At 47.6% G+C, this 22,001-nt stretch overlaps 1 protein-coding gene across 2 annotated transcripts in view; it reads right to left on the reverse strand.

Annotated features, from left to right (window-relative positions):
- The window catches only part of TMEM181 (transmembrane protein 181), a 115,043-nt gene that overhangs the window by 54,603 nt on the left and 38,439 nt on the right, over nt 1-22,001 (reverse strand). For both annotated transcript variants that reach the window (XM_008007707.3, XM_038001156.2), the window contains exons 2-6: nt 16,388-16,491; nt 9,709-9,764; nt 6,659-6,749; nt 5,273-5,394; nt 656-766 (exon numbers count right to left, since the gene is read on the reverse strand). In XM_008007707.3, the coding sequence (XP_008005898.2) occupies nt 656-766; nt 5,273-5,394; nt 6,659-6,749; nt 9,709-9,764; nt 16,388-16,491 (484 nt within the window). The remainder of the gene's footprint in view (nt 1-655; nt 767-5,272; nt 5,395-6,658; nt 6,750-9,708; nt 9,765-16,387; nt 16,492-22,001) is intronic.

Here is a 22,001-nt window from a genome sequence, read left to right on the forward strand (position 1 = left end):
TCTACTTTGATAAAGCTGTTTTTTTTTTTTTTTTTGAAGGTATCCATTAGTATCATTAGTATCTCCATTTAATATTCACAGCTCTATGAGGCAGCTATTTTACACATAAGAAAACTGAGGCTCAACAAAATCACATGGTCAATGATGGAGGTAGGGCGAGAACCCAGCTCACCGTCCAGTCCAAATCCCCACTCCTCGTCACTACGCTGGTTCTACTGACTCCTAATGAGTGGAAAGGGGAGATTTCAGCTGGACACAAGAAAGGACAGTCTAACAATTAGAATAGTGCCCTCCCATTCACCAGCAGTTCAGGCAGAGACTGACAACCACTCACAGGGGCCGGAGAAGGGGGTGCTGCGTCTGCAGGAGGGTCTACCTGCTAACCCCTTCATTACCTTGCAGCTGAACACACTATACACTCTCTTTTCTAAATCTCAAGACACCTAAGGTTTGCCTTGTCTCTATGCTATTGAAGCTATTCTTGGTTCCATAAACTTAAGAAACTGTAGTTTTCCTATAATTTTTAAAAATTTTACATGTCCTCCACTTTCCAAATTAACATTATTTAGATGTTGAGATGTATTTCAATCATTGAGCAAAAGAATGGGAACCAGAACATGAGCCATAGAAACGTGCAGTCAGCTGGTATACTTACTGTGAAGTTCATTCCCTTGATGGGGAGCTTCAGATGTTCAAATCCCACTGTCACCGTATACTGAGTGTAATTCAGGTAGCCAAGGTGAGCCACAATAATCTCTGCACATTTCTGCAAATACACAGGAAGATTTGCCTTTAAAGAAAGCAAGACTCACGTTCCCACCAAATAACCCATGAAGTAACACATTTCAGCAGATGAGCAGAACTCATCGTCTCCATGGAACTCTCCAAAAGCCCAGAGAAAGTCAGATGCCAGCCAAACAGTTCCTAGAAAGAATGAACCAAATGGTATTTTCGGAAACATAATATATGATTTACACCAATTAGAATCTTTTCTACTTTGGATGACTGAAAATAAGTCACTGTGTAAGAAAGTTAACAGTGCAATGCAAGCCTGACATTTCCATAAATATGTAACACTAGAACACGGGGGAAACGTAAGCTAAGACACGTCAACGCGGACGCCGCGACCTAATTTGTCCTCCCTGGCCCAATTTTGCAACTGTTGTAGTAATAAACAGAATGAATTACGTATTTTTCTCTCTCCTTTTAACCTGTCACTCTGTACACGCAGCCCTCTTTCCTCTCCATCCTGCACCCTCCACCCTCCACTCCGAGTCAAAGCAAAGGCTGTGTGCACAGCAGCAAGTGCGAATGTGCAGATATGTGTGCTCCACTGTTGTCAAGAGCTCCTTCCTTTTGTCCTTTAGAATTAAAAGCCAGGTCTCCTCTGCTTTGTTATCCCCTTCCGGAGTGGCAGGGAGGACAAACCCTCATGCAGGGCTACAGAGGTGCACCCACTGGCCACGCACACAGAGCCGGCCACTCCTCCCTAGCAAGCTCGGCCCCGGCCCTCCCTTTCGGAATGTCGCTCTCCACCATCCTGCTGCTGCCCAGAGCAAATGGGTGGTTCTCTGGCTTTCTAATAGTGCATCACTCCAATGACTGGTCAAGCCTCGAATGTCTGAGGTCAGGTAAGAAAACAGGTGTGGGTTTTATACAGCAGCCTTAAAAAGACAAGAGGGTGGCCAGGCATGGTGGCTCATGCCTGTAATCCCAGCACTTTGGGAGGCCAAAGCAGGCCGATCACTTGAGGCTAGGAGTTCAAGGCCAGCCTGGCCAACAGAGTGAAATCCCATCTCTACTAAAAGTACCAAAAATCAGCCGGGTGTGGTGGTGGGCGTCTGTAATCCTAGCAACTCAGGAGGCTGAGGCAGGAGAATCCCTTGAACCTGAGAGGCGGAGGTTGCAGTGGGCCAAGATCATACCATTGCACTCCAGCCTGGGCAACAAGAGCAAAACTCCATCTCAAAAACAAACAAAAAGACAAGAGGACAACTGTCAGGGAGGAGGACGAGGAATGGAGTTGGGTAACACGGTGGGGTGCTCACCTAAGGGAACGGGGAGAAAGCAGAGAGAAGCGGAGAGTGCAGGGGGCTGAAGGCAGCACCAAGGTCACCATCTCAACTCACAAAACACTTCAGCCCACTGGCAGCCCTGGGCCTGCACCGAAGCCCACAGTGCTCCGCAAGGAGGGGCTGCCCTGCAAAGGGGCTAAAGGCACCCACCTCCCACTCTCCTATGCCAGAAGCACAGGTCATCTGCTATTTTCATCACATTGGAAAGGGAAGCCAAGGCTTCCTTTCCACCTGATCAGCTCTCATTAGAATCTGCTGCCTGCCCTCTGGGCAAGTGTGTGGTCCACCTTCTCGGCAAAACTAAATTCACCTTTCCCCTCCGGCAGTCGGGTCACAGGATGAGGTGCAGAGGCAGGGGTGGCTAAGGACTATGCAGGAAGGGATGGATTAAAATTTGTAAAGACATTTTTGCTGGGTAGACAAACATGTCTTGCGAGTTCAAGAATTTGTCTCACTTTTCAGGGATGTTTTAATTAACAAAAGAGCTATATCTCAGGCTGCATATACTTATGAGTTTAAAAAAACTACACCAAAGATTCTGGCATCCCAAGTTCAAACCACGGTTCTGCTGCTGACTATGATGTACCTCTGAAAATCATGTGATGGTACCACAGCTTTCTCACCTGCAAGGTGTGGAAGGCCTTGCTACCTACGTCAGACAATGGCTTTTCTTTACAGCAAAAAAAAAAAAAAAAAAAAAGCAAGTCAGGCACGGCGGTGCACATCTGTCATCCTAGCTACTTGGGAGGCTGAAGCAGGAGGATTGCTTGAGCCCAGGAGTTCAAAGCCAGCCTGGGCAACATAGCAAGACTGTGTTTAAGAAAAAAAAAAAAAGTATATAAGAGGGTGCTAAATATCTCTGTAATGTAAAAATTCTATTTTTTTTTTGTTGTTGTTGAGACGGAGTCTCGCTCTGTCGCCCAGGCTGGAGTGCAGTGGCCGGATCTCGGCTCACTGCAAGCTCCGCCTCCCAGGTTCATGTCATTCTCCTGCCTCAGCCTCCGGAGTAGCTGGGACTACAGACGCTCGCCACCTCGCCTGGCTATTTTTTTGTATTTTTTACTAGAGACGGGGTTTCACCGGGTTAGCCAGGATGGTCTTGATCTCCTGACCTCGTGATCCGCCCGTCTCGGCCTCCCAAAGTGCTGGGATTACAGGCTTGAGCCACCGCGCCCGGCCAAAATTCCATGTTTTTTAAAGCCAGGGCAATGTTCCTTGTAGGGTTAGAGAGAGAACTGAGTAGACAGGGAACAGAGGCAAGACATTCCTAAGGGGTGATACAGTATAAACTGAGGTAGGGCCAACAATGAAGAGGGAGGAAACCATGAAGATGCACTGAAGGGCCATTCTCAAGGTGCACAGCACGGTGGCCACATCCAAGAAGCAAGTGGAGGCCAGCCAGTACCCTGGCAGCCTGGCCCTGCTTGAAGCAAAGGCTTTAGGTAGGGCAACCCACTTGTCCCAATTTTAAAACAGGAAGTCCTGGGTGCTGAGAAACCACTCAGTGCAGGCAAACCAGGATGATGGGTCTCACCAGCTCCAAATAAGCAACCCCTGACTAATGGTCCATTGAGCCTCAATCTGGAGAGGCAGCACAACAAGGTGGGTGTCATCAAGCTCTTCAGGTGGGAGTGGCCGCCAGGCCCTTGTATGGGAAGAGAGCAGCTTCTTGGGCCATGGTCCTGTCTGACACTCACACCTGTTATCCCTTCAGCAGTACTGATCACACCCCTCCTGCACACAGGCCTCAATGGGGGATGAAGGGATGCCTCATGCTGCACACATAAGGCACACTCACACATGTTATTCACCTTGATCTTTACTGCTTTCCTAGGGCAGGCAGGAAGGCTTGATCCCAACTTTATAGATGGGGAAAATACACTTTGGAAGCTGACTCAGTCCCTGGATGCAGAATGAGAGGCCAGTCCCACATGATTCTCCCACCTTGGCCTCCCAAAGTGCTGGGATTATACGCATGAGCCACCGGGCCCAGTCCTTGAATTCTTTCTTGCTAGGAAAAACAGGGCCAGTATACGTATCACTAGTAACTGGGCAGTATGCATGGTGGTTAAGGCCACAAGCTTCAGAATAAAAGGGCACAGGTTTAAATCCTAGGCACTGCACTTAGTATCTGTGTTACCTTGGGCGATGATTTAGACCTCTCTAAGCCTCAGTTTCTTCTTCTACAAAACAGGCTCTAATAGTAGTTTCTACTTCATGGACCTGCTGTGAGGATCGAATGAGACAGTGAGTGGATGGTACTTGGCATGACACCTACCAGAGAAACTACTTGCCATGCGGCTTCTGACATTACTTTTCTAATCCTATAAGAAAATGCATTGCCCTGTTTTGATGCTCTCCAAGTTCTCCACGCTGCCAATAACCTGTGCTGTCTGAGGTGGACTCCTTGCTATATAGCAGGGATCTGGTTCTGATTCTCTGGACTCAGAACAGAATACAGTGCCAATGAAATCAAATGTGAGGACTCGTTCCCCACTCTGGACCCCAGGTTTCCTATGCCTCAGCCACACTGTACTCTGAAGCAGATGCTCAAAAAGGTAGGCCCCTGACCCCCAAGAGGCCCAGGTACTCAGCTTCACACAGTCAGATCAGGGCATGCATCACGTGGCTGGGAACAACCCAAAGCCTCAGTCAAGAGTTACCAGGAAAATTAGGCCTGGTGGCACATGCTTGTAGTCCCAGCTACTTGGGAAGTTAAGGCAGGTGAACTGCTTGGGCCCAGAAGTTTGAGACTGCAGTGAGCTGTGATTGTGCCACTGCACTCCAGAGTCTGGGTGATAGAGCAAAAGCCTGTCTCTAAACAAAACAAAACTAAACAAAAAACGAGTGACCACAGCCGGTGGCAGACGTTTGTTAAGGTGGCAGCCCATAACATTCATTAGGGACACACTGGGCAGCAGGTCACACACACAGTAAAAACAAGTACCTTGTATGCTCAGGCTGGCTGGCAGTCACGTGTGCACGCACTATGGATGTGTGAGTGCATGTGTACGTTTGTAAGAATTTTCAAGGGTATCCAACTATAAAATTAAGTAAGTTTTCTCATGCCATCTTTGCTACGACTCCATTTTTCTCACTTAAGAACAATTTCTCAAAGCCTCTTACCATGCTATCTTCTACAATTAAATGTGTACGCAGCCTGAGGACTGACTGTAGGGCTCGCGCCACACACTCACCCCTGCACATGTGAGGGTCCTTGTCCGGTTGTGAACTTTGTTATGAATGTACATCGTGGTTCCATCTTGAGCTACACCATCAACTTTAACAGTCATGGGAAAGCTTGTCTTAATAGAAGTTTCTACAAAAGAAAAAAATTCAGTGTTAGAGACCATGCCAGGCACATCACACCTACAAAGGTGCCTTCCGGGCTCTGTAATGACCTTGGAGCCAGGAAAACACAGAAAGCCCGTAAGGTCCTTAGGCCACACTGGCCTCAGTACATTTGAAAATCTCTTAATTGCCCAGCAAACAAAGCCTTTCCATTAGATTCCAACCCAAGACCCAGGGGGTCTATGTCAAAACCTGCACTTCAGATCCATCAGTTTCACTTCCACTTCACACACAAAAAAACGGATGGTTAATGAACTTGTATTTTTAATTTCTCACATACATTTTTAACTTACCAAATTCTATACCAAAAATAGAAACAGATTTCTGATTTCTTCTAATTATAGGTTTTTCCAATTATATTCTCATTTAAAAAATCATAACAAAATATAAAGACGGATTAAATACTAAGAATTTCACCACGTAGAGATAATCACAATTCATATTTTATGTCTATCCTTCCAGACCATTTTATAGATATACGAATACCTAGTAATTTGAATTTTTTGCTTTCTGAAATGGTACAAAGAGGGGATAATTTTTTTGTAATACGTGTTTGTTTCACTTCATTTACTGTGGTCATGGGGTTATCTTTTCAAATCCTTTCTCAACCAGAGTGTCTCATGTGAACCACAGAACAGAAAATGATTTGGGTCTCTTCTCCATTCTCCCCAGGATGATATAAAGCTAGTGCCACTGTAGATTGACAGAAGCTAACTCATCCTGAACAATGGATGCATTAGGGGAGGGTTTCTCAGCCTCTGCATCACTGACATTTTGGGCCAGATAATTCCTTGTTGTGGAAGTGGGCGGGAGGTGTCGGCATCTCTGCCCTCTCCCCACGAGATGCCAGGAGCACTCGCTCCTCCTCTCCATTTGTGACAAAATTGTCTCAAGACATTGGCAAGTGTCCCTGGGGGGCCAGAACCATTACTTTAGGGCATCAGGTCTTAATCCTCTCCCAGATCCTCACTGGAAAAGGCTGGCAGCTGTAGCACCGACACCAGGCAGCCACTGAGCTAAGCTGACCAGGACTCTACGGAGGACGTGTATCTGTCGTAACTTTCTCTCCCACAGGAAGACATTTAAGGGGTTTCCAATTTGTTGCTATAATAATAATGGACATCCTCATACATCTATCTTTGAGCACTTGTCCAAATATTCTGAAGTCAACATCTAAAATACGATGTTTCTTCATACAAAGAAAAATCATCCCAAAATGTTAAGCTCCATACCTTTTGATTGATCCAACTCAACAACACATGTCAGCCATAGTTGCTGATTGTATGTAGACAGTGGATTTGAAAGTATTTGAATTGGCTTTAGCTGAAGAAAAAAAAACAAAGTAATCCATGTGACCTTTTCATTGAGTCTACCAAATACCTCATCATGTTAACACACAAACTTTACTTTTAGCAAAAAAGTCTTGAGTGTTAGCTCTGAAACAGACATATGTGAGGTTTTCCTTTTTCTTTTTTTTGACACGGAGTCTCGCTCTGTCGCCCAGGCTGGAATGCAGTGATGCGATCTCAGCTCACTGCAAGCTCTGCCTCCCGGGTTCACGCCATTCTCCTGCCTCAGCCTCCTGAGTAGCCAGGACTACAGGTGCCTGCCACCATGCCCAGCTAATTTTTTGTATTTTTAGTAGAGATGGGGTTTCACTGTGTTAGCCAGGATGATCTCTATCTCCTGACCTCATGATCCGCCCTCCTCAGCCTCCCAACGTGCTAGGTTACTGGCGTGAGCCATCACGTCCGGCCATGAGGTTTTCCTTTCAACTACATAAGTGACATTCTGCCTTCCAGAAGAAGAAAGGACTAACTTCCAGCTCCAATTCATGTCTGTCTCTCACAGAAACCTCTAAGCAGGCACCTTCCACATTTGGACCCTTGGGGACAATACACTTACTTAAATACCAAGAAAAAAACCATCTTAGAAAAACAATAAAATGAGCAGAATGAGATACATAATAAAATAATAAAGAATACCAAAGGAATGCTTTCATAGTTACAAGATAACATATCTCAACAATTATTATTTTTTGAGACCGGAGTCTAGCTCTGTCGCCCAGGCTGGAGATCTCAGCTCACTGCAGCTCACTGCAACCTCTGCCTCCCAGGTTCAAGTGATTCTCCTGCCTCCCAAATAGCAGGGATTACAGGCACCTGCCACCATACCCAGCTAATTTTTGTATTTTTAGTAGAGATGGAGTTTCATTGTCTCTGAATCAGACTGGTCTCGAACTCCTGACCTTGTGATCAGCCCACCTTGGCCTCCCAAAGTGCTGGGATTACAAGCGTGAGCCACCGCACCCAGCCAAGAATTATTTCTTTAGTATCTATATGCCAGGCAAATTGCTCTTTGACGTCTGCTATTTTTACGTTTCTGAAAGTCTTGACACCCCTGGGGAGAAAAATTAGAGGAGATGAATGTTGTCAATGATTCTTCTGCAGTATCTTTTGAAAGATGTAATATTGGTGTTTAATAACAGCCGACCACAGAGAGATTTACTGAAGCAGCCCATCCATGGTTCCAAAGAAAAGCATTATTTGAATGCATCGTCTTTGGAGGTGATTGTGTGTGTGGTTTTTTTTTTGTTTTTTTGTTTTGTTTTGTTTTGTTTTGTTGAGACAAGGTGATGCTCTGTCACCCAGGGCTAGAGTGCAGTGGTGCAATCATGGCTTACTGCAGCCTCAGCCTCTCAGGATCAAGTGGTCCTCCCACCTCAGCCTCCCAAGTAGCTGAGACGACAGGTATGCCCCACCACACCCAGCTTATTTTTAAGTTTGTTGTAGAGACAGTCTCCCTATGTTGCCCAGGCTAGTCTCAAATGAATGTGTTTTTGTGTCTTAATACTTCTGTCAGGGTCTCAATAAAAATCCCTAAGACTAAAGACTTGCCTAAAAACCATCAAGGCAGGAAATCTCTCCAGGAATGAGCTACTGTCTTAGTGAAGTGAGGATGGTCTCTTGGAAGCAAGTCAGTTCAGTGGAACGGCTGCTGTGTTCAGTGTCAAAAAAAGACTCACCCTGAGAGACTGAAATTGTAAAAGATGAACTACTACCAGGAAAGTCCATGGCAGCACCTCTTCAAATCAGATCATCAGGTCAACAGTGAAAGAAAATAAAGCAATGCAAAGGAAATGTGAAGACAGGCTATGCAGAGGGCCCTTTCCAACTACCAGTAGCAAAGAGAAGAATCAAATGGTGTAAGTTTTAGTACTTTTTCTTCTTTTGCCTTTTTGCAAAATTATAAGGGTAGAAAACTAGCAGGGAAGTGTGAGAACAGAGGGAAGGGGGATTTGGGGTCATACAATCAGATTTAAACTATACATATCATGGTGCCTCAAAGATGCAGGGCAACTGTGTTCAGTTTATAGATAGTTATATTTCACACACACAAAAAGGTTTAGTTGTCCAGGCTCTCTCAAGTTAGCATTTATTCAAGGAAATCAAAATTTTCCAATTGAAAGAACCTCTGTTTTTCTCCAAAGGGGGTAAAAAATTAAGGCTTTTTTTTTTTGAGATGGAGTCTCACTCTGTCACCCAGGCTGCAGTGCAATGGCATAATCTCGGTTCACTGCAAGCTACGCCTCCCGGGTTTACGCCATTCTCCTGCCTCAGCCTCCTGAGTAGCTGGGACTACAAGCACCCGCCACCACGCCCAGCTAATTTTTTTGTATTTTTAGTAGAGATGGGGTTTTACCGTGTTAGCCAGGATGTCTCAATCTCCTGACCTCGTGATCTGCCCGCCTCAGCCTCCCAAAAGTGCTGGGATTACAGGCATGAGCCACCTCGCCCGGCCAAGTTAAGGTGTATTTTTTTAAAGGATTTTTCATTTAAACTGAGTTCATGCAAGGAATACAAAGTAATCATTAGAAAGAACTGTACCATTAGAAACCTGACAGAGGCCAATTCTTAACCTGGGCAAATATGAGAAAGATGAGACACCTAACTGGTATCATTATTAAAAATTACAATCTGATATGACTTACAGAGGCAAGGAATCAGGATGAGTTAACCACTCTTCGGAAATGAACAATTGCTCCCTAAGAGGTAATACTACCATCTTCCTAAGTACTGAGATGTTTGTTACAGCAGAAATGGTGACTTCAGCAAACAAGAACCCAGAGGCCAGTGGCTGACAATGGAAGACGAAATGTGTGCTGCCTGAGAAGCCAAGGCAAGGGCGGGCTACCTTAAAGATTCTAAGCAGAACAATTTCTCAGTGACCTGAGGTTTATAATGTACCCCACCACCCAGCTGCCACTCAGACCCAGTCTTACCTTTTTGCTATTATTTAGTGAAAAATTAGCCGCAGAAGTCTGGATCACTTTAGGTCCTAAAGTGTAACAGAAAAGGATAAAAGCAGGTTATAGTGATACTCATATTTAGTTTTTTTTCCCCAAATTCCAAGAAAGACTCATACATTACACGGAGATGGCCTTAATTTACCTGGTTTTTCTTTAGAGATTATACAATGTGTAAGTAAAAGATATAAACACACAAACACAGACACAGAATATACACTCTGCTATGCTTCACGATTTGCCAACACAAGTCAACCAACATGACTGGCACACAACACAGAGGGTTTCCACAGGAAACGCCCTGCTAAGCTCTCAATGAGAACTCTCTCTACATGCATGGGCCCAAGAAGGCATTAACTACAGAGACTCTGTCTTATATATTCTGTAAAATATAAAGATTTCTTCCAAAATCTAAGACACATTTATCTGCTCATCCAATTAATCTCGTCTTCCAAAAATATTTGTTAAGGGCTATAAACATAATATTTGCTAATATAAGCAGGAAAGCATAAAGTTTTAACTGAAATAACAGGTATACGAACCTCATAGATGCTTTTTTCCCAATTTTTACTGTGATAAAATATAATAAGATTTGCCATCTTAACCATTTTTTTTCTATAGACCCAACAACTTACCATCTTAACCATTTTTTTTTTCTATAGATCCAAGAACTTGACATCTTAAACATTTTATTTTTGCTCTTGTTGCCCGGGCTGGAGTGCAATCACACAGTCTCAGCTCACCACAACCTCCGCCTCCTGGGTTCAAGCAATTCTCCTGCCTCAGTCTCCTGAGTAACTGAGATTACAGGCATGCGCCACCACGCCCGGCTAATTTTGTATTTTTAGTAGAGACAGGGTTTCACCATGTTCGTCAGGCTGGTCTCTAACTCCTGACCTCAGGTGATCCGCCCACCTCAGCCTCCCAAAGTGCTGGGATTACAGGTGTGAGCCACTGTGCCATGCCCATCTTAACCATTTTTAAGTGTACAGTTCAGTGGTAGTAAGTGCGTCCATACCATACAACCATCACTGCCATCCATCTCCGCAATTCAAAACTGAAGCGCTGTGCCCATCAAACAATTCCCCATTCCCCTCTCCCAGCCCCTGGCTGCCACCACTCTACTTTCTGTCTTGATGATTTTGACTACTCTAAGTACCCCATGTAAGTGAATCTTACAGTATTTACATTTTTGCCACTGGCTTATTTTACTAAGTATAATGTCCTCAAAATTCAACCATATTATAGCTTCTGTATGAATTCCTTTGTTTCTTATTTTTATTTTTATTTTTATTTTTTTTGAGACGGAGTCTCACTCTATTGCCCAGGCTAGAGTGCAATGGCACGATCTCGGCTCACTGCAACCTCTGCCTCCCAGGTTCAAGCAATTCTCCTGCCTCAGCCTCCCGAGTAGCCGGGATTACAGGTGCTCACCACCACGTTCGGCTAATTTTTGTATTTTAGTAGAGATGGGGTTTCATCATGTTGGTCAGGCTGGTCTTTAACTCCTGACCTTGTGATCCGCCCACCTCAGCTCCCCAAAGTGCTGGGAATACAGGCATGAGCCACCGCGCCTGGCCGAATTTCCTTACTTTTTAAGGCTAAATATTCCATTGTATGTGTATACCACATTTCATTCCTCTGTTCATTTATCTGTCAATGGATACTGTGGTTGATTCCACAATTTCAGTTAGTGTGAATGATGCTGCTATGAACATGGGTGTACAAATATCTCCTCAATACCCTGCTTCCTTTTTTTTTTTTTTCTTTTAAATTTTGAGACAAAGTTTCATTGTTGTTGCCCAGGCTGGAGTACAATAGCGCGATCTCAGCTCACTGCAACCTCCCCTCCTGGGTTCAAGTGTTTCCTCCTGCCTCAGTCTCCCAAGTAGCTGGGATTACAGGCACGCACCACCATGCCTGGCTAATTTTTGTATTTTTAGTAGAAATGGGGTTTCACCATGTTGGTCAGGTTGGACTCGAACTTCTAACCTCAGGTAATCCACCCGCTTCAGCCTCCCAAAGTACTGGGATTACAGGTGTGAGCCACCAGGCCCGGCCAACAGTTTTCTTTTAGCATTTTGAATGTATCAGCCCACTGCCTTCTGGCCTCCGAAGTTTCTGATGAGGTATCTGCTGACAAACTTACTGAGGATCCCTTGTATGTGATGAGTCACTCTCTTGCTGCTTTCAAGATTCTGTCTTTGGCTTTCTACAGTTTGATTATATCTCGGTGTGGGTCTCTTTGAGTTCATCCTACTTTGAGTTTGTCGAGCTTCTTGGATGTTTATATTTGCATTTCACCAAATTTGGGAAGTTTTCAGTCATCACTGCTTGAAATATTCTCTGACCCATTCTCTATCTCTTCTCCCTCTCAGACTCCCACAGTGTGTATGTTGCTCCATTTGAGTGTCCCCAAGGTCCCTCTGTCTCTGTTCATTTCTCTTCTGTTTTTCTGTTCCTCAGACTCAAAAATTTCCACTGTCCTATCTTCCGATTCACTGATTCTTTCCTCTACCTGTTCAAATCTGCCTTTGAATCACTCTAGCATATTTTTCATCTCCAGAATTTCTTTTTGGTTTCCTTTTAGGTTTTCTATCTTTTTATTCATACGTTGTTTTCTTGACAGTCTCCCTGTCTCTTCCTTTAGTTCTCTGGGCATCTTTAAGACAGTTTAGTCTCTGCCTAACAGATCTATCACATGGTCTTAGTCAGAGACAGATTCTGACAGTTCATTTTTTTTTCCTTTTGATGGGCCATACTTTATTGTTTGCCTTGTGACCTTTTTTTTTTTTTTTTGGGGACGGAGTCCGGCTCTGTCGCCCAGACTGGTGTGCAGTGGCGTGATCTCGACTCACTGCAAGCTCCGCCTCCCAGGCTCACGCCATTCTCCTGCCTCAGCCTCCTGAGTAGCTAGGACTACAGGAGACCACCACCACACCTGGCTAAGTTTTTTGTATTTTTAGTAGAGACGGGGTTTCACCATGTTAACCAGGATGGTCTCAATCTCCTGACGTCACGATCCACCAGCCCTGGCCTTCCAAAGTGCTGGGATTACAGGCGTGAGCCACCACGCCCAGACGCCTTGTGACCTTTTGTCGAAAAGTGGATACTTAACTCTGGAAACCAGACTTTCCCCTTCCTCAGGGTTTGCTGTTATTCATTTTTGTACGTTTGTTTTTGGTGTTGTTATAGACTGTCTCTGTGCAAAGGATCAGCCTGAGGTTTAAACTTAAGGTCTTCTCAGGTCTTTTCTGAGCCTGTGCCTTCCTCTGGGCAGATGTGGTGACTTTCTAAATTTCCCTGTATTAGCAGTTTTGAATGTCCTGGTCTTCAATGTCTGATTCCCAAGAAAGGAAAAAGGGAAAAATGAAGGGATAAAAAAGTACCAGCCCTTTAAATCCCCTGGAAGCAACATCAGTCGGCGGGGGATGGGCTTGCAACAACTGAGAGAGGTACAGCAGCAGCCACTCTTACTTCATCGTACTTCTGTGATCAGAAGCAGCATCAGCCATTAGAGCACAGATCCCTGATATCTGGAAGACACAGTCCTTTTTGACCACCTTGGTTTCTATAAGCTCTAGGAACACACATTCAGCTGCCTGCTATAGGCCTGCAATGGAGGATGGGTACCTGCTACTGTGCTAAGAGCTGCACTGACCAAAAGTAACCACAGTCTAATGTACAAGAATTCCTTTCGAAGTGGCAAGCCTTCAATACACTCTGGAGTTCCAAAACAGTTACGCCATACAGATTCTGACACTGCAGCTGTTGTCTAAGTAGAAAACATCGATTCCTACACCACCATCTTCCCAGAATCCTCTCCAAGCTTCACAGATTCTTACAATGTATTTCCTCAAAGTTTTGGCCTTAAAAGAAGTAGTCAAAAGAAACACTGTGAATCTGATTTTAATTTAATTTAGAACTGGATTTGTTCCGGCTAGGCGCAGTGGCTCACGCCTGTAATCCCAGCATTTCGGGAGGCTGAGGTGGGCGGATCATGAGTTCAGGAGACCGAGACCATCCTGGCTAACACGATGAAACCCTATCTCTACTAAAAATACAAAAAAATTAGCTGGGCATGGTGACAGGCTCTTGTGGTCCCAGCTACTCGGGAGGCTGAGGTAGGAGAATGGCATGAACCCGGGAGGCGGAGCTTGCAGTGAGCCGAGATCGTGCCACTGCATTCCAGCCTGGGCGACAGAGCAAGACTGTGTCTCCAAAAAAAAAAAACTGGATTTGTTCCAAAACGTATCACTCTCAACTGGTGATGTCAGTTTTTCCGGGCTGCCTCAGTGACCACCCCCCGTCTGCCACCAACAATCCTCCACTCAAAAGGAGGAAATACACAACCAAGGCAATAACCTGTCTCTGGAATCCATTTAGGAATGCTGAGAAGGATACATCAAATGTAGGAAGAAGGGTTGTGTTCACAATGAGGCTCCTTTTAAACAGATTCACAATCTGAGTGAACTCCTAACCCAGGAAGTAAGGCAGTCTGGTTTCCTGGAAAGAATTAAGAACTGGGAATCAGAAAAATCTAGACTCAGCTGGCTGCGGTGACTCACACTTGTAATCCCAGCACTTTGGGAGGTCAAGGCAGATAAATCACCTGAAGTCAGGAGTCCAAGACCAGACTGGCCAACACGGTGAAACTCTGTCTCTACTAAAAATACCAAAAAAAATTAGCCAGGTGTGGTGGCAAGTGCCTGTAATCCCAGCTACTTGGGAGGCTGGGAGGAGGAGGTTGCAGTGAGCCAAGATCTCACTACCGCATGCTAGCCTGGGCAAAAAAAAAAAAAAAAGAAGAATCTGGACTCTAGTCTTCACTAACAAGGCTTTCTGGGTCTTGATTTCCTCATTTGCAAAATGTTACTAAGCCAATAGTCCCCTAAGGTACTCATAACTCTAAAATAATAATAACCTTATCACATGAAATAATCAGGAGCAGAGTACTTGTGATACTTAATTTTATGTGTCAACATGACTGGGCCACAGGGTGCCGAGACATTCAGTTAAACGTTATTCTGTTGTGTCTGTGGGTTGTTTCTGGATGAGATTAACATGTGAATCGGTAGACTGAGTCAAGCTGACTGCTCTCTCCAATGTGGGTGGACTCCTCCTCCAATCCACTGAAGACCTCCTGAATAAAACATATTGACTAAGGGAGAATTTGCTCTCTCTGCCCGGGCTCTCTCTCTCTATGTCCCGCTGGGACACTGGTCTTCTCCTGCCTTCAGACTCCAACCTGGACTCGGCTGGAATTTACTCCATCAGCTCTCCTAGTTCTCATGCCTTTGGGCTTGGACTGGAACTACATCATGGGCTCTCCTGGTCTCTTTCTTGTTGACTGCAGATCTTTGGACTTGTCAGCTTCCATAACCATGTAAGCAAATTCCTTATAATAGACAGACAGGTAGGACAGACAGGCAGGCAGGCAGGCAGGCAGATACACAGATATTTCCTATTGATTCTGTTTCTCTGGAGAACTCTGACTAATAGAGTACTGCATGGAAAGAAAGAAGGGAATGTAGACATCCTGACATCTCTTGAATCTCAGCTGTGGTGCATCACTTTACATTTCTGCAAGAGTGGAGACGGTTTGATATAATCATGGTCGTTTGCGACAGAAGAGTAGCTTAAAGGAACAGAAGGTGGCTGAGGTCCCACTGAGACTGGAGACCATGAGAATATTAATGCCTCCCCTACCAATCTTAAATGACAACAGTGAAAATCAAGTAAGATCATGGATATATCTTGTGCTGTAATTAAGGTAATTTTTACTTCTTGATGACTTAAGGGAAAAGAAGTTGGCTACAGTTGCTATTATCACCATCCCCATCAGATAAACAACACCTGAAGAGCCACCCTCCCCCCTCCAGCTTCCTCGTCCATTTACCAACCCAGTTTTGGGTAAGAAACTAGCCTTTTGAGGCACAAATTGCCTCTGGGACAGGTTAAGCCTAATTGCCGTTCACACTTTAGTATTAAGTAAATCGATTAAATAACATCTACTAGAAATCACCCTTATGGAGACAGATATTTAAGACGGAAACATAGCAATGGAATACATTCTCTCCAAACAAGTCAGGCTCCTGGCTGCCTGCCCTGTGCACAGGGCTGAAGACACCTGGGTCTCTGGGAACCTTGTGAAAACCATTTGGCTTTTCAGGTTCTCCATCCATGAGAAAGGGCATTGGCCTAGATGATCTCACTGCTCCTGCAGCCACCCCGCCCCATGCTCACAGCTGTCAGCCCCTCAACTCTCCTCCCAACCCCATCAGCTGCATCGGAGCTCTTTCGTGGCCTGTCTCCCCCACCAGGCAGCATGTCCTGAATGCACCAGTGCCCAGCTGGGCCTGGTGCACAGCAGATTAGAAATGTCTGCTTGGCCAGTGAAGGCATGTGGTCAAGGCTGCCCCTGGCTGCTGCACAGGGCAGAGACAGGGTCACTTGGGGCTACTCACTGCAGCTCCCCCAGGAGAAACAGAGCAGCTAGAAGCGCAGGACTGGTACCCATCCACCCTGTGGGCACTTCTCCCTCCGTGCTGGGGCCCTTGGCAGTGGGAGACAGGGGCACAGCTGGGCTGGTTGAAAGCAACGCGCCAGGGCCACTACACATGGCAAAAGATTCAGAGTAAAAACCGAACCTTACCTCTGATCCCAACGAAGACGGTCAGGCCGAAGCAGATGAAGAAGACGACAAACACGAGGACAAAGTGGCGCTTGGAGAGCGTGTAGAGCCGCATGGGCGCCAGCCTGGGGGCAGAAGCCAGCAGTGAGGGACGGTCAGGGGAAGGCCCGGGGGTCACATGAAAGCAGCCCTACAGCAACACCCCTCCCCCACACGACACTGCCCACCTCCCCTCCCGGCCCCTCACTTCTGAAGTGGGCCTGCACTGCCACCAGGTGACCTCCTGAAAAAAAGAGCCTCGGCGGCCGATCCAGGAGCCATGCGTTCCTGCACATTCTGGGTTAGAGGGTCCGTGGACACACCGGTCACCACGGTCTGCACGCAGCACACCAACCCCACACTCGAGGAGAACACACTGGGGCTCCTAGACCCCCCAGGGGTCACTGCCACAGAGGCAGTGACCAGACCCTACTACCCACTCCACGCACGCACATACACACACGCGCGCGCACACACACAGACACACCCACAAGCACACAGCCTACATGGGTGACACCATCAGGCTCCACTTGAAGCTCCAGGTCCTGCCAGCACCACACTCCTCTGCCATTCCGATGAGCCCACAGCCTGATTCCTCCCGTCCCAAGTCCTCCACAACTTCAGGTTCCCCTCGTGCCACCCACCAGCGTGGACGCTGCCTTGCTGTGCAGTTCTCTGTGATTTATACCAATGGGGAAACCCACTCGCCCTGCCAGGTTCCTGCCCGGTCACAGGAAAACACTGGGGGCAGGAATCATTTCTTTTAGAACACCCTGTATCAGGGGCCAAGAAACAAAAGAAAAATCTGTAAAGGCCCAGGCAGTACACGTGAGGCTTTGGGAACACTCGGTCTGTCGCAAGGCACAGCTCTGCTTCTCGGAGCAGCATGGGACGCATGAGCATGAATGTGTCCCAATCAAACCACCGACAAAAGGGGTGCGGCCATCCCCCGCCTTGTGCCCTGAGGAGGAGACCCACAGACCAGACGGACACGCGGTGCTGTCTGTTTCGCTCTGTCTTCTGTGTTCTCCGTCGTCCTCGCATGTTCTGGTCCTAGGAGTCAGGCCAGCAGGAAGGACCCTGGGCACCTCACCTCGGGGACAGGCAGCTGCACACCCACCCGGGGAGGCAGACATAGGCCCAGCCCGGCCCTGCAGGAAGGTTACTGGCTTCACGGTCCAAAGCTCACACGGGCCTGCGTGCCCACACCCCCGCAGCATGTGCCTGAGACTGCGGCTGCAGAACAGGCAGTCACCGCCAGGCCCGCCTCAGGGCCAGGGTGAGGCCGTGAGTAAACACCTCTGGGACGTGACTCTGATAAGGCTGGGCCCGCTGCTCCCAGCAGGGCCTGCGTGGCCACCTGGGCAGTGAGCACACAGACCAAGGTCACTGAGTGAAGAAATAAAAAATAGGTGCCTCCACGGCTGCCCTGGGACTCGGTGAAAACACTCACCCACGAACATGAGACGAGAGCTGGGGAAGGAGGCAGCGCGGCCCCAACTAAGCTCTGGGGCTTGACAGATCCTCAGAGGCCCAGGAGCCATAGGAATACCTCAGGGAGCAAACTCAACACCTTCAGTTCACAGATGGGGAAACTGAGGTCTGGAGACAGTGCACGTGCCCAAGATGCCGCAGCCCTGCCCTCTGCACCCACACTCCGCAGAGGTGGCTCTGGGATGGCGCTGCTGGCTCCAACCTACACCACCTCCTCTGGGCAAGCCCTGCAGTGTGAAGCCTGGACCGGAAAGAAGTGTCTCCTCTGACCTTCCGCAGTTAACCCAGGTGTCAAGTCTATTCCTTAGTGTAAGCATGGTGTGTTTAATATGTTATTGCTTTAACACTGCAAAGGGCCAGGCGCAGTGGCTCATGCCTGTAATCCCAGCACTTTGGGAGGCCGAGGTGGGTGGATCATGAGGTCAGGAGATTGAGACCATTCCTGGCCAACACAATGAAACCCTGTCTCTACTAAAAATACAAAAATTAGCGGCCAGGGGCTCAGGCCTGTAATCCCAGCACTTTGGGAGGCTGAGGCGGGCGGCTCATGAGGTCAGGAAATCCGAGACCATCCTGCTAACATGGTGAAACCCCGTCTCTACTAAAAAACACAAAAAGTTAGCCAGGCATGGTGGCGGCCGCCTGTAGTCCCAGCTACTCGGGAGGCTGAGGCATGAGAATGGCGTGAACCCAGGAAACGGAGCTTCCAAGGTGAGCCAAGATGGCGCCACTGCACTTCAGCCTGGGTGACAGAGCTAGACTCCGTCTCAAAAAAAAACAAAACAAACAAAAAACAAATTAGCTGGGCGTGGTGGCACATGCCTATAATCTCAGCTACTCAGGAGGCTGACGCAGGAGAATCGCTTGAACCAGGGGGTTGGAGGTTGCAGTGAGCAGAGATCGCACCACTGTACTCTAGCCAGGCGACAGAGTGAGACTCCGTCTCAAATACAAACAAACAAAAATTGCAGAATGGAAGATTCCTAGGCAGCTGCTCAGGGCCTTTTCAGTTAAAAAAAAAAAAAACAAAAACACAAAGCTAAATAGACTAGATGGTGGGGAAATGCAAATAAAGCCTGTAGTTCAGTTAACAGTATGGCACCAAGGTCAATGTCTTCGTTTTGATAAACGTGCCAGGTTATGTGAAGTGCTCCCTGAGGGGAAGCCGCAGGGCTTGCCCAGAGGAGTTGGTGTAGGTTGGAGCCGTCCCAGAGCCACCTCTGCGGAGTGCAGGTACACAGGGCAGGGCTGCAGCATCTTGGGCACGTGCACTGTCTCCAGACAGTTTCCCCACCGGTGAACTGAAGAAGAGTGTATGGAAACACTCTGTTATCTCTGACCCTCTGCTGTACAGCTCAAGTGGCTTTTCAACAATGACACTGCTATTTCTGAGTTCCTCCACTGCACCATTCTCGGGGTGACAGTCCCAAGACTAAGGAGCTCCGAGAACTCCCCAAGCAGAGGCTGAAAGCACAAGAGAAATTACTTGGAACCAGAGAAAACCAGAATAACTATATTTTAAATCTTGATCTCAAAAACACATTATTGACCCCCTACTAGCACAGTTATTTAGCAAATGAGAAGCAACGTTGCAAAAAGAGGCCTTAAGAAAGGGCATGAGAGGCTGGGTGCAGTGGCTCATGCCTGCAATCCCAGAAAGGGCATGGGAGGCTGAGGCGGGCAGATCACTTGAGGTCAGGAGTTCGAGATCAGCCTGGACAACATGGTGAAACCCCATCTCTACTAAAAATACAAAAATTAGCCAGGTGTGGTGACACATGCCTATAATCCCAGCTACTCAGGAGGCTGAAGCAGGAGAATCACTTGAACCTGGGAGGTGGAGGTTGCAGTGAGCCTAGATCGTGCCACTGTACTCTAACCTGGGCAACACAGCAAGACCCCGTCTCACAATTTTTTTAAAAAAAGAAAAAGGGCATGGGGGTACAACCCACCCCAGGCACCTGCCAGTCTCTCTCAGAGGGCTCAATAAAATCCATCGTCTCCCCTTCCTGAAAACTTCTACTTAAGTCCAACTTATTACAAATGTTCCCGGTTTAGCAATCAAGTCGTCCAACTCAAAGGAAAAAAGACACAGAGGAAACGACATAATCCGTCTTCTTGAGCAAGTGTAAGCTGGATAGAACCGCCTGTGCTGCACCAAGCTCATGGGTGAGAGGGTGGGCACCAGGCCCTGGCTTCCGCCGTCTTCATTTTCCTGTCAAGCAGGCATCCTCGCTGGAGGGCCTCGGGTCCTGCGACCCTCTGCAGCCTGCAGGGCTATCGTGGGCCGACGCAGCACCAGGGCAGGATGATTCTACGTAACGATCAATGCCTTCCCCTCCACGGTTCGCTCTCAACTTCCAATCTACAAGTTCTGAACCAGCCCAGCATGGCTCACGCCTGTAGTTCAAGCAACTCTGGAGGCTGAGCCGGGAGGATCGTTTTGAGCTCAGAAGTTCGAAGCTATAGTGAGCTAAGACTGCACCAATGCACTCAGCCTGGGCAACAGGGTGAGACCCTGTCACCAAAAAATTAAAATAAAAAAGATTTGAGTCAGAGACTTCTGAAGACTCAGAAACTAGACTCCGTTCCAGATCAATCATAGCTCCAAAACTGTGGCTCATGGGCAAAACAACAAAACACTGAGAAGTCAAGGTAAAGATGGGGGAGGGGAGGTGTCTTCACCAGAACTAACCTAGCCCCCTGCTGTGAGACCAGCTCAGTGACCACAACGGCTGGAGTCCCCAGCCACTTCAGAACATGGCTCCTGTTCTGCACCAGAAACCCACTGGCAGCTCTACCTCCTGCTGAAATGCTCACAGGTCTCTAACATGAAGCCAGCCTAGACCAGCAACTGAGTCAGTCTCAGTGCCCGAGAGCTCACAGCCCTCTCTGATCAGTCCCCCAAGGGAGGATATTTCTAAACACCAGAGGCAAGGCTGTGATGCAGAAAATATGCCCTGACCCCAGGCGTTCCCTATCCTCACCTCATCTCTGTTGTCCCTGTGCACTTCCTGAAACCTCCAGCCCTAGACTCCAGCCACCCCTCACATCAGTCCTCCAACACCAGCTCAGCTGCTGCTTCTCTCTCCGTCCTTCCTGCCTTCGGGAGCCATCCTCCCTGCCCACCCTACCCCCTCTGAAACAGGTCGCCCAAGACATTTTCACCTAGAAGCCCTACAGTACTTTAAGGTCAAAAGGTTTCAAACTGAGCGAAAAACCAAAATAATGTAACTGAAAAGTCCGCTTCCACTGCCCACTTCCTGCCTCCACCCTTTCTCCATTCTTGTACCCTGAAACCTGGCACCAACTCAGATGCCCCTCTCGCTCCTCCCACACTTTCAGTCAGCCAGGAAGAACTGAGTCCTTGCTTCCCACCTCCTCTTCATCCCCAGCATGCCAGTCCCATTGTCCAGGCCCCAAAAACTCCTGTTAGCTGCTGCCATCACCCCCAAACGCACCTTCCTTTGTGCCATTACGGCACTGTAACAGCCTCGCCCTGCTCAGGAAACGGTGCCCCACAGCCAACTCGATCAAGTTCAGACAGGCCTTTCAAAGTCCCCAAGATCCTTCCCCACAATCCCTCTCCAGCCTTCCTGCCACCCTGCACATATCCTATGTGAATCACGCGCTCCCTCCGTCATCACAACCCCGAGGTAGGTACTATTGCAACCCCTTTCAAATGAGAAAGCTCAGACTTAGGAAGGTTCTGTTACTTGCCCTAGATCACAAAGCTGCTAAGTACAACACTGGAAGCTCCCTGACCCTATCACCTCCCTCACCATCGTCGTCCTGGAACACACTGCTCTCTCTCCCCTCACCTTCTCTACTCTCACTCCCTTGGTAATCTCATCCTGTCTCAGGCTTGCGAGAGGATGCAGGTGTGAACTATGGCCTGCTCTAAACCTCAGCCCAGTCCTCTCTCCTCAACTCCAGACCCCTACTCAACCACTTGGCACGCCTGTTTGGCTATCAAGCAGGTACCTCACACATGACCTGCCTCACACCAAACCCCTAATCCTGTGCCTGTGGCCTCGCCCATCACAGGACACAACAACTCCAACCCTCCAGGTACACAAGCCAGGAGATTGGGAAGAATCCA

Source organism: Chlorocebus sabaeus, chromosome 13 (assembly GCF_047675955.1).
Source record: "Chlorocebus sabaeus isolate Y175 chromosome 13, mChlSab1.0.hap1, whole genome shotgun sequence".
Taxonomy (NCBI): domain Eukaryota; kingdom Metazoa; phylum Chordata; class Mammalia; order Primates; family Cercopithecidae; genus Chlorocebus; species Chlorocebus sabaeus.